This window comes from Tarenaya hassleriana, unplaced genomic scaffold, assembly GCF_000463585.1.
Source record: "Tarenaya hassleriana unplaced genomic scaffold, ASM46358v1 Cleome27, whole genome shotgun sequence".
Lineage (NCBI taxonomy): Eukaryota > Viridiplantae > Streptophyta > Magnoliopsida > Brassicales > Cleomaceae > Tarenaya > Tarenaya hassleriana.
The window spans coordinates 1,108,743-1,120,634 of record NW_010965946.1 but is presented as its reverse complement, the minus strand read 5'-3'; the positions used below and the strand labels follow the sequence as shown (position 1 = coordinate 1,120,634).

At 41.2% G+C, this 11,892-nt stretch overlaps 3 protein-coding genes across 4 annotated transcripts in view; 2 read left to right on the top strand and 1 right to left on the bottom strand.

Annotated features, from left to right (window-relative positions):
* Positions 1–2,069: 2,069 nt before the first annotated feature.
* Positions 2,070–5,255, top strand: LOC104817295 (cytochrome P450 86A8). The gene is made up of 2 exons (XM_010546435.2): positions 2,070–4,430; positions 4,539–5,255. Exons 1-2 carry the CDS (start codon positions 2,949–2,951, stop codon positions 4,650–4,652), a joined length of 1,596 nt encoding a protein of 531 aa, XP_010544737.1. The 5' UTR covers positions 2,070–2,948; the 3' UTR covers positions 4,653–5,255.
* LOC104817296 (aquaporin PIP1-1-like) lies at positions 5,164–6,738 on the bottom strand. The gene is made up of 4 exons (XM_010546436.2): positions 6,344–6,738; positions 5,813–6,108; positions 5,568–5,708; positions 5,164–5,466 (listed from the first exon to the last, which is right to left on the bottom strand). The coding sequence occupies exons 1-4, from the start codon at positions 6,669–6,671 to the stop codon at positions 5,371–5,373; spliced, it is 861 nt and encodes a 286-aa protein (XP_010544738.1). The 5' UTR covers positions 6,672–6,738; the 3' UTR covers positions 5,164–5,370.
* A 1,690-nt stretch (positions 6,739–8,428) lies between these two features.
* Positions 8,429–11,892, top strand: part of LOC104817294 (SKP1-like protein 21) — a 4,386-nt gene continuing 922 nt past the window's right edge. For both annotated transcript variants that reach the window (XR_772496.1, XM_019202962.1), the window contains exons 1-9: positions 8,429–8,609; positions 9,151–9,441; positions 9,766–9,990; positions 10,090–10,281; positions 10,368–10,478; positions 10,618–10,690; positions 11,077–11,177; positions 11,254–11,429; positions 11,627–11,745. Coding sequence is in view for 1 of the 2 variants with exons in the window: in XM_019202962.1 (XP_019058507.1) it covers positions 9,406–9,441; positions 9,766–9,990; positions 10,090–10,281; positions 10,368–10,478; positions 10,618–10,690; positions 11,077–11,177; positions 11,254–11,429; positions 11,627–11,745 (1,033 nt within the window). In the remaining variant the exon portion in view is untranslated. The remainder of the gene's footprint in view (positions 8,610–9,150; positions 9,442–9,765; positions 9,991–10,089; positions 10,282–10,367; positions 10,479–10,617; positions 10,691–11,076; positions 11,178–11,253; positions 11,430–11,626; positions 11,746–11,892) is intronic.

Sequence of the window (11,892 nt, the reverse complement as noted above, 5' to 3'; positions counted from 1 at the left end):
CGAGCAAGTGAATCACTTTTTAAGTTTCTATATCCTTCCCCCCCCCCCCCCCAGATCTGTAATTATGGATGGATGGATGGAGATCGATGTGAGATTACCTAATTAAACAACCTCTTTTAATACTTATTTAATTACTATAATTTTTCCTTTGATTAATAATATAATTTTCTTCAATATCTAGGAAGAATGCTCTGCCCTGCCTTGCCGGTCATGTAATCTAATTAACCTAATCAATGTATAATCTTCCTTCTACGAAGCTAGCCTAATAATCTAATTAGAATACTGAACACCCAAACACATATATATTACATATATACACACATATATATATACATGGATGGGTCCAATTTGATAAGGATGGAGGCATATAGCACCATTTGTTTGATTAAAAAAGAATATTTTTTTAATAAAATTTATAAGATTTTTAACAGAATTGTTAGATGCTATCATGATAAAATTAAGTTTATCATATGGTAAAATTAACTCTGCCTCCATTTCTAATTATTCCTATAGTCCGCTACTATATATATATATATTGGCACATGTAATAATCATATATATGGATAGTTTTTTTTTAACAAATTGTTATATTAGGGTTTGCCTTTTTTGTTGTTGGGGTTGATGGAGTAAGATGATCGTGCAATTTTGGTTGAGCGAATGATGGATAGAAGATGGTGGTCTGTCGGAAATATTTAATGGAAATTAAAGTCAATGGACCAAAACTTTGTGATGTATATTGCACCGTGACTTGCATGGTTAACAATCCCCCGACACGCGTTGGCTTTAACTTCATCATCATTATTTTGACTAATTATAGTATTTACCTATTTAATTTCCTTAATATAATCTGATCCTTTTCTATAAATAAAATTAAATATCTATCCTTCCTCGTTATTGAATTTCTACTCGTTGTTTTGAATGAGACCTGCAAAGTGTGTGAGCTATGAATGAATTTCATTCATGGTCGATGAATTGTTTATATATATATATATATATATATATATATATATGGTCGTGTAGACCTTTCAGGTGCGTGTCTTCCTGCATAGGGTTGACTTTCTCTGTCTTTGCATCTAAGATTCTAAAAACACACAGATATACATACATACATACATACATACATACATATATATATGTATATATATATCTGTATTCTCATGCAATGCAATGGTCAAAGCCTTCGCAGTTCTCGATGAGATTAACTGATATTGTTTTTTTTTGTCAAATTTTAAAAAAAAAGAATGAGAGATCGAAGTTTGTCGGTTTTATTTAGATGTACAGTGTACTTGTTTTCGGTAAAATAATTATATATTTTTTTTATAAGAAAATAATTATATGGACCGTTTATGTTACGGTTCGTTAGTTATATGTCTAAATGCAGAGATTTATATGAATCGAATCCAGAATATATATATATATATACACACACACAATGTCAAAATAAGGGGATAACTTTTTACAATCCTGGACGAATATATATATGATTTGGTTTCCATTTCTATTATGGCTATATATTAATTATATTTCAAGAGATATTTGGTACAATATTTCATCACAAATTATATTATAAATCTTCGATAAATAAAAACACGAGTGCTAGTCAGTCAATTTCTTTGGTAATAATCGTTGATGAGTTAGTCATCAGTTTCAAGATAATCCATCAGCGAGCGAGTACGTATGCAAACATGTGCATATATATATATACACTTATATATATATACGTATATATGTGCATGATTATGGTACGTAATTGGCATCATCATCTCTATATATCTAGGCAATTGACACTTAAAAACACACAGCGGAAACGGTAAAAGAAATAATTGCGTTACCAAACTATATATATATATATATATATGCATAATATAGAGACACAAGAGATGGATGGCGCTATCATTTAAATTGTATTATTATATACAATGAATGGGCAAAACCCGTACGCAACCCTCATACGTATTGGAGAGTCAAGCAAGGATTTCGTTGGTTGGGTTGTTCACCCAAACCCTAACAATCTCATGGAAGAAAGAAACCCTAATTCCCACACACCATTTTTTGACCCTCATCTGCAACTTTCCCGAGAGTTCATAAAGGCCAAGAGCAGATACATCAGATCTCCAACACGTCGATATATATATGTGTGTATATATATGATATAGCCCGAGACAAAACCCTAATATCATTGTCTTTCACCACAGCAATTAATAGCCACAAAAGGGAGGCGTCGACCCATGCTTCTTTTGTGATATCTTTTATGTATGCCTTTTGGTTTTGTGTAAACCTTTGTAATATTGGGTTCATGCATGAGGATGCTTCGTCCAAAACCGCAGGCCGTGGCTCTCTCTCTCTCTCTCTCTCTCTTTGGCTCCTCAACTAATCGTATTCAATGCTCTTCTCCTCAGTTATACAAAGTAGTACTAGCTGTTTAGCTCTCAGGCTTTGAACCCACCAATATCCAAGAATTTACCCAAAGATTAAGCCTTTTTTTTTTCAAATTTGTGGGTTTTTTCTATCGAATATTAAGGCTCCAACCACCTACCAGCCTAGCAGGACCATTAATGGTGCTGCAACATCGCCTTGGTTTGTAGACTGAGCTCTTCACAGAGAGATAGAGAGAGAGAGAGAGTGATTTCCATTGAAGGGAAACAGTCTGTCTTTCATAATTGCTCGTCCTCATTTCCTCTCCTATAAATCTTCTCTCTGTGCTTGGAAATATTCTGTGCCAAATTGTCACTCTTTCTTCCATTTCTTCGTCCTTGTTTATATACACAGCTCTTCGGTTTCTCGGCAACTTCTGGAGAGAAACATCATCTGGGTCGATCGTCTCCATTTTGTGTAAAGCTTTTCACCTTTTTTCTTCAGGTAGGTTTTGCAATAACGTCATTTTCTTGAGAAAAGAGACGCAAACATTCCCGGAAGAGCTCATTCGTCATCTTCGGGCCTTGTCTGAAATGGATATATCCACCGCTCTGATGATTCTCTCGGCGATCACGGCGTACCTGCTGTGGTTCACGTTCATATGCCGGTCCCTGAAGGGTCCACGTGTCTGGCCCCTATTGGGCAGTCTCCCTGGTCTGATCGAGAACTGCGAGCGCATGCACGACTGGATCTCCGATAACCTCCGCGCGTGCGGCGGCACGTACCAGACATGCATCTGCGCCGTACCGTTCTTGGCCAAGAAACAAGGCCTCGTGACCGTCACGTGCGACCCCAAGAACCTGGAGCACATCCTCAAGACTCGGTTCGACAACTATCCCAAGGGTCCCACGTGGCAAGCCGTCTTCCACGACCTCCTCGGCCAAGGCATCTTCAACTCCGACGGTGACACGTGGCTTTTCCAGCGTAAGACCGCGGCGCTCGAGTTTACCACCAGAACTCTCCGGCAAGCCATGGTTCGCTGGGTTAACCGGGCCATCAAGCTCCGGTTTTGCCCCATCCTTGAAACGGCTCTCATCCAAACCGAGCCGGTGGATCTTCAGGACTTGCTCCTCCGGCTCACGTTTGACAACATATGCGGCCTGACCTTCGGGAAGGACCCGCGGACTTGTTCGCCAGACCTCCCTGTGAACGCGTTTGCGGTTTCGTTCGACCTCGCAACCGAAGCTTCGCTCCAGCGGTTTATTTTGCCTGAGGTTCTGTGGAAGCTGAGGAAATGGCTCGGCCTCGGCTTAGAGGTCAGCTTGAGCCGAAGCTTGGTCCAGATGGAGGAGTACTTGTCTGAGATCATCAGTACACGTAAGCAGGAACTGATGAGTCAGCAGGGGGATGGGTCCCTCCACGACGACCTCCTCTCCCGCTTCATCAAGAAGAAGGAATCCTACTCCGATGCCACCCTCCAGCGCGTGGCGCTCAACTTCATCCTCGCCGGCCGCGACACGTCATCCGTCGCCCTCTGCTGGTTCTTCTGGCTCATGACGCAGCATCCGAGGGTCGAGGACAAAATCCTCCGCGAGATCTGCGCCGTCGGGGCGGGGGAGCCACTGACGTTCGAGGAGCTCGACCGGTTGGTCTACCTGAAAGCGGCGCTGTCGGAGACGCTGAGACTGTACCCGTCGGTGCCGGAAGATTCCAAACACGCGGTGAAGGACGACGTCTTGCCCGATGGGACCTTCATCCCGGCGGGATCGTCGATTACCTACTCGATCTACTCGGCCGGGAGGATGAGATCCACGTGGGGAGAGGATTGCCTGGAATTCAAGCCGGAGCGATGGATCTCGCCATCATCGGACGGTGGGAGATTCATCAATCACGATCCGTTCAGGTTCGTCGCGTTCAATGCTGGCCCTCGGATCTGCCTGGGGAAGGATTTGGCGTATCTGCAAATGAAGTCTATCGCCGCCACTGTTCTACTCCGCCATCGCCTCACGGTGGCTAACGGCCACAAGGTGGAGCAGAAGATGTCGCTGACGCTTTTCATGAAGAACGGCCTTCGCGTTCACCTCCACAGGAGGGAACTTGGAGAGATCGTCCGAAGTGTTATGGCGGGGAGAGACGCCATTACCGGTGATGGCGTCCGCGCTTAATCCCAGCTCTTCATGAAGCACGGCCTCCTCGTTAACGTCCACAAACGGGACCTGACGGCGATCGTCTCGGATCTGACGGAGGGGAAACGTAACGGCGTCGTTGACGGTGTTTGTAACGGCGTTACTGGGTAGAGAGGGTAGGTGAATCTACCTCAATGCAGTGTCAGGTACTCGCTGGCCCATGGGCGCGTGAGGATTGCGCGCGCGTCGAGGGAAGCTTTCCCACTCCTGCCACATTGCGTTCTGTGATTGGTTACCTGAAAACAAGGATAAAGAGGTAATTTTTGAAAAGTTTGTCTTTTTTATTTCTCTTTGGTTTGGTCACATTCCATTTCATTATTTTATTGTCTTACTTTGTAAGCAAGCTGTTAAATTGATTGGATAAGCTTATATAATTCATAAATTCAATATAAATACCGATTTTGTAATGAACATAATTCGTATTTTGCCCGTCGTCTGATTCGATATCATCAAACGAACAAAAAAAGGTCATGTATTCGACAACATAAATAGGTGTGGGGTGAGTTTGCATGTGATCGATGTTCGTGTATTTAATTTGTGTTTGGTCCGAGTTGCTTTTCCTGTGAGCTGGAAATCATTATCGAAAGTGACCAAACTACTGAAATAATTTGGAACATGAGGAAACAGAAAGGATGAGATGAGCTTGGAATTTCTGGAAATTTTCTTGTTTACATCGAATTCCATTGGATTGTAGAAGAAACACACACACACACAGAGACACATACACTTCACACGAGTAGATTATAAACAACGGAAGCAGCTAAGTAGAAGCCGGATAAGTTGCAGTTCACAGTGTCTGAAGAGAGATAGATCCATGGAGTCTCTCTCATCAGCTGCTGCTCTTGAAGGGGATGGCTCTGATGACCACCTGGTGGTAAAGAGCAGCAAGTGCAGCTCCGATGAATGGTCCAACCCAGAAGATCCACTGAAATTATAAAACCAAAAAAACGGATTATAATTATCAAATCTTAATCAGTAATAGTTCCCATACATGATCAGAACAAGCTTTGGACGTTGGTGACTCACATGGTCGTCCCAGGCATGGTCCTTGTTGTAGATGATTGCGGCTCCAAGACTTCTGGCCGGGTTGATGCCTGTTCCTGTGATGGGGATGGTCGCCAGGTGAACCAAGAACACTGCGAACCCAATTGGGAGTGGCGCCAGAATCTGCAATCCAGTCATTGATCCGATGGGTTAATCACAAAAATTCATCTTCTTTAACTCATTCTGATCTTATCACACACTGATATCCCCATAGGAAGTGAACTTACAGGGACGTGAGAGTCACGGGCGCTTCTCTTAGCGTCAGTGGCAGAGAAGACGGTGTAAACGAGGACAAAGGTGCCGATGATCTCAGCGCCAAGGCCGTCACCCTTGGTGTAGCCATGGTTCACGGTGTTGGCCCCACCGCCCTGAATCTGGTACTGCGACGGCTGGAACCCCTTGACCACACCTGCACCACAGATGGCTCCCAAGCATTGCATCACCATGTAGTACACGGCTCTGGTGAGCGACAGCTTCCTGGCCAAGAACAGTCCGAAGGTCACGGCCGGGTTGATGTGTCCACCTGAGGAAACAACATAACTTAGAGAGATTCTACTTCATGGCAGATCCGCCCATTAATGAAAAACCCACGAAAGATTGAAGATTCTTCTTCTATAACTCCGTACTAATTCACTCCAAGACAAAGCAACCAGCTTTTTTCTCACCCAAGAACGGATTTCAGTTCCGGAACCAACCCAAGATTTGGAATTTCTTCTCCATAATCGATGAGATAGATCGGGGGGAAAAGGATGGCTTACCGGAGATACCAGCGGTGCAGTAGACGAGGGCAAAGATCATACCGCCGAAGGCCCAAGCGATGCCTTGGATTCCAACGGAGGCACACATGCTCGGAGACCTTTTGACGCCCATGACGGTCAGGACGGTGATGTAGAGAAAGAGGAAAGTGGCTATGAACTCAGCGATTCCCGCCCTCCAGAACGACCACGAGGACAGCTCGCCTGGCTCGAACAGCGGCGCCGGCGGCGGCTCCTTGTAGTCCTTGTCCGTCTGCGCCGATGTCCCGATCGGTTGTCTCTCCGGGAACTTGTTCGCTCCCACTCTCACGTCTTCTTCCTTCCCTTCCATCTCTCTCTCTCTCTCTAGATGATTGTTTTCGCTTTTCGCAGAGTGAATGAGTGTGTTGCAGAGGAGGGAGAGTGGTTTATAGCAGGACAGATGTGCTGTTCTGGGTGATAATGGGGACAAATGATGGAGGAAAAATAAATATAAAAATGAAAATAATCAATATTATCTTTAGCACTAATAATATAACATAATAAAACTTTATATTAAAAAAAAAAAGAAGCTACGAGTAGTAACAAATGTGTGGTTGAGATGACTTGGCGGTTTTCTTTGGACCGTCCCGAGGAAGAGCACATGGTCTCACCGCTACAACCACAAGAGAACATGTTATATCAAATTCCATGTAATTTTAATTTTGTTAGAGATTTAATCGAATTATAAACCATTATAATTATTTGATTTATGTTATGGAAAAAAATAATAAAAACGGATGTTTGTTCACATGACAGATCAGATGATGGTGATGACAGTCGGTCCAAGTGTGCCCCACACACGTGCATCTTTCTCTCCCAACGCCTACACCCAATTTTCCCACGTCTCATTTTATTTCACCTTTCCACCCACACCAACTTTCTATTATTGTCTTTTTATCATACTTACGGTTACTATATATGCATACATATATATATATATATATACAGTTACATTTGTCGAATAAATCTACATATGATTTTTCGGTCATGCATATATATGTAATGTGTATATATATATATATAAGGCCCACAGGGCCGACGGACCGACCAAAGAAGGAAAAAAAAGGTGATGTAATTTCGTTGGACTTTAGCGTTTGGAAGAAAAATTCGATTAGGGAGGTGAAAAAAAAATGGCGATGAGAGAGACGGGAGCCGTCCAACGCATCCGTGTGTCGACACGTGGCGTTCACCTAACGGGTGCTGCCAGTGACAGACATTTTTGTCAAACAATTTTTTTTATTATTATTTAAATTTAGGATGTGATATTACTCTTCCAATTCAAAATTGTATTATTGCATCCTCAGTCATCATGTACACGGCTTCAGCCCCACCCACAAATTTATCTATAGTAATTATTAATATTTTGATCAAATTAATATATATTAGTTATTATATAAAAAATATAAATGTTTTTTTCAGAAATAAAGATTTCTCCACAACTATCAAAAAAGTTCTCTAAAAAATATAATCAGATTACGTTAAAATTAGGGAAAAAAATAGAACTTAAAGTCAGTTATTGTTCTTCATAAATGTCTTGTCTAAATAATTTTTTCATTTCCGTTGAAATTATTTGGAAACCAAAATTTACAAGAAATAATTTATTTGAGTGGAGAAAAAAAAACACACAAAAAAAGATTCCAAGCCCGGTTTTGAACTTTGGGCTATTATTTCGTTGGATTTTCATGTTCTATATAGGTTTAAAATTGCCTTCAGCCCAAGAATCTTAATTGGGCTTAGGCCCATTTAGTTAGAGCCTGTAATTTATCGGGAGGTCCAATTTCTCTCCCTATTTCTCGCCAAAAATTACGAAAAAAAATAAAACTTTATACAATCGTTAAAAAATAATAAAGAGAAAAAAAAAAAAGAACCGGCGGCGACCGAACCAGCATCGGCAAATAGCCTCTCGGGCCCACGGTTCGAACCAACCAATCATCTTTAGCCTCAGTTTCCTATATAACGACGTCGTTTTACGCATATCCTTCGGCCTCACCGGCGCGCACACCTGTACTGGACCGGATATACATATGGCCATTGGCCACACACCATTTTTTTTTTCTTTTTTAATTTTCCTTAAAAATTTGTATGAAAAAAAAGCCAAACCCCAATTTTGAGCCCTCCTTTCTCTCTCTAGTTTTCTCTCTCTTATCCGCTCCTTCTGGCTGCTCTGCCGCCGCTAGATTCGATTCCCTCCGCCGTCTCCTCCTCCATTTCCTCTGTTTCGTACCTCCATTACCCTTCCCTCTTCCAGGTAAGACCCCGGTATTGTCGTTTCCGTTGATTCTCCCTCGGATTCGAACGGGTTCCGATGGCTTCGTGTGCCTGTGTGTGTCTCTCTGTCCGCCTGTTTGATTGCGTTTCTAGGAAAGTATCCATGTCCTTGTCTCTTTCCGTCGTTTTCCCGCTCCATTGGATCGATTTTTGATGGCTGGTTGAGTCCCCTTCTTTTGCCCATTTCCTGGTGCGCGATTTCGTGTTGTTTCCGTTTCTGGCGTTAGGTTTTTTTTTGGCTTGTTCGTTTCTGATGTTCTTCTTTTTTGTTCGTGGCCACACTTTGAGAACGCTCCTTTTTAACGTTCAAGTGAAATGAAAATTTCCAGGAAAGATAACTGAATATACACCTTGTCGGCTTGTAAATGAGTATTCATATTGTTCTTCCCCATTGCTGTTTTGGATACCGAAGGCATGCTCCTTGTTTACGTGGAAGATTCGGTCAAAGTGACAATCTTTCAGTTAATTTTAAGTTGCTCTTGTCTTTGTCCCCTTACGCATCATGTCTCCTCTTTTACCAGCTTGGTGATGGAGTTATCGGAAATTGCTTGAGATTACCGTCGGAACTTCAATGCGCATAGACCTGGACTGGAAAGTTTTCTACCTGGGGTGTTCTTCTGGGGAGCCATTTGCGTTCTTGACTCTTGAGAAACTTCGCAGTTCAAGGAATATAATTACTTGGATAGTAGGTTGTGTCCTACTTGTTGGAGCTTTGCGATATCATTTGTATTGTAAAGAGCTCCATAACAGTAGACTGAGTCTTCAGTTCATCATCAATGTCAGAAGTCGATATGGCGGTCATAAAACCGGATGTAAGCTTAATTTTTTTTAATCATAGATTTTGTTACTTCTCATTTCCGACGACTCAAATGGATACTTCCCTTTACTTCAAATCACATGCGACCAATATATATATGGTTAATCAGCTGGCATAATAACTAGTGCTCTGTCATATGCATTTACATGGACTAGTGGTTTTGTCACATCTACTTTGGATGTAAACTAAAATTTCTTGTCTGTTAATTTACATTTGTGGCATCTATGTTTTGGAGTGTGATTGATTTTCCCTATTGGAACTGCTAGTTACAGTATAGCTTATTGCAAGAATTGATTGCTCTTGTGTGGCGTTGACATAGATGATGAAGTCATATATATGGCTTCAAACTGCTGATGGTGCAATTCAGCAAGTGGAACAAGAGGCTGCAATGTTCTGTCCCATGATATGCCAAGAAGTACTACAGAAGGGTGCTGGATCATCTAAGAACTATGCAATATCTCTTCCGCAGCGAGTGAATCCGGCCATGTTAAGCTTGATTCTTGATTACTGCAGATTTCATCAAGTACCTGGACGTTCAAATAAGGTTTGTAAGTTCATGTGAATTCTTTAAATTGACAACGAACTGTATCATGTCTACATAATTAGTGGATTTTTCTCAGAGCGTTCTTCTTCAATTTCGTAGGAACGAAAAACATTTGATGAAAAATTCATTCGCATAGACACAAAGAGGCTCTGTGAGTTGACCTCAGCCGCTGACAGCTTGCAGTTAAAGCCTTTGGTTGATCTTACAAGCCGTGCACTTGCACGAATCATTGAAGGAAAAACCCCTGAAGAGATACGTGAGATATTTCATTTGCCTGATGATCTGACTGAGGTATGTGATTCTCAACATTGTCCCATTTTAGGATGTGTAGCCCTCATTTGCTTCCGTTGCTTATCTTATTTTAATCCTTTAACCAGGAGGAGAAGTTGGAGCCATTGAAAAATACAACGGATGATCCACGAATTCGACTCTTGAATAGATTATATGCAAAGAAAAGAAAGGAACTGCAAGAAAGGGAGAAATTGAAGGTTGGTCTGAAATTTTTTTCCTTTTACACTGTTAAATCAGGATATTGCATAATTTTATAATCTGGATCATGAATTATGAAGTTAGACATGTTTCTGGTCTATAAAATTGATTTTATGCTATTGGATTTTCGTATCTCAGAATGTGGAAGTTGAGGAAGAACGTGTGGATGAGCGTTCTGTGGATGATCTTTTATCATTTATTAACGGCAGAGGTATTTTCCCATAATCTTTGTTCTGTTTTACTTACTGTTTTCCTGTTCTTTTTTATTTTATTTTATTTGATGAATTGCATTTCTATTTCAACATTTTTTTGTGACACGCAATGCAATTGTTTCATTCTGGTGGTCAGTTTATTTTCTTGCTTCTTCATATGAATTGGTCGGTCAGTTTCATGTTAGGATACTTCTTGATTATGTATTTTGGATGAACAATCATAGAATGTTTAGGACAAACCTGTTTGATGATATCTACGGCTACGGGTGATTGGAGATATCTGATGCATAAATTTATGGTAGTTGCCTCTTAGTCTTCTTTTTTTCTATATTCTACTTCCTTTTGAAGGCGTCATTGTGGAGATAAGGAAAATTCTCTTTCACAGATTCCAAGGCAATGAAGACTTCCAAGAGCAAAAAGAAGAACAAGAAAAAGAAGGATCTCAAGAACGGTTGCTCAAATGAGATCAATTCAGCCCCTGACAAGGTTGAGATAGACTAGTTTCTTTCTGGATTGGTATTAGTCAAATTTACTGAAAAATGCTTTCCTTTCTGTGCTTTAGGAATCACATTCCACAAAAAATCCAAGCGGTGAGGTAGTTGATAAAAACGGGTCCTGCACGAGTGAGGCACCAAACTTACCGAATGCAGAAGATGATATTTTCACCCCAAAGGTTGAGTTTGGAGATGGTGATATGGATGATGAAATTGATCCAGCTTTGAAGGAAATGCTTGATAGGTGAGGCTATCTCCTTTACTTGAAACTTCTTGAGTTAAATGCCTTTAGTTTATGACGTGTAGAAAACACCGCAGTTCCTTTTGCAAACCGGTTTTATATACAAAAGCATTCATATATCAGGATTTTTACATTAAGCTCCACAGCAATACGATGAAATGAAAGACATGTAAAAATGAGTGGCCGTGTCATTTTTACAGAGAGGTGGAAGATTTTGCTCGGAGATTAAACTCAAATTATATGCTGTCAATGGGCCAAGAAAGGAGGCCAGTTCATTTTTCCATTAATGGGAATGGAACTACAAGACGACACACAGGTTATATTGCTTTCCTTACTTAAAGCTTGGAATCATCTTTTCATTATATGCATGTTTTGCCAAGACCCATCCAATGTGTAAAGACTCAATAGGACACAAACACTCTTAGGCGACTTGCATGATCATTTGCGTGTGTTTGAAGGTTCAGCA

Excerpts from the sequence above, each read along its gene's own strand:
- LOC104817295 (XM_010546435.2), top strand. The coding sequence starts at position 2,949 with ATGGATATATCCACCGCTCTGATGATTCTCTCGGCGATCACGGCGTAC. Across the intron at positions 4,431-4,538 it reads TCATGAAGAACGGCCTTCGC|CACGGCCTCCTCGTTAACGT; the intron begins GTTCACCTCCAC and ends CTCTTCATGAAG.
- LOC104817296 (XM_010546436.2), bottom strand. The coding sequence starts at position 6,671 with ATGGAAGGGAAGGAAGAAGACGTGAGAGTGGGAGCGAACAAGTTCCCG. Across the intron at positions 6,109-6,343 it reads CTGCACCGCTGGTATCTCCG|GTGGACACATCAACCCGGCC; the intron begins GTAAGCCATCCT and ends TTGTTTCCTCAG. Across the intron at positions 5,467-5,567 it reads ACCATGCCTGGGACGACCAT|TGGATCTTCTGGGTTGGACC; the intron begins GTGAGTCACCAA and ends TTATAATTTCAG.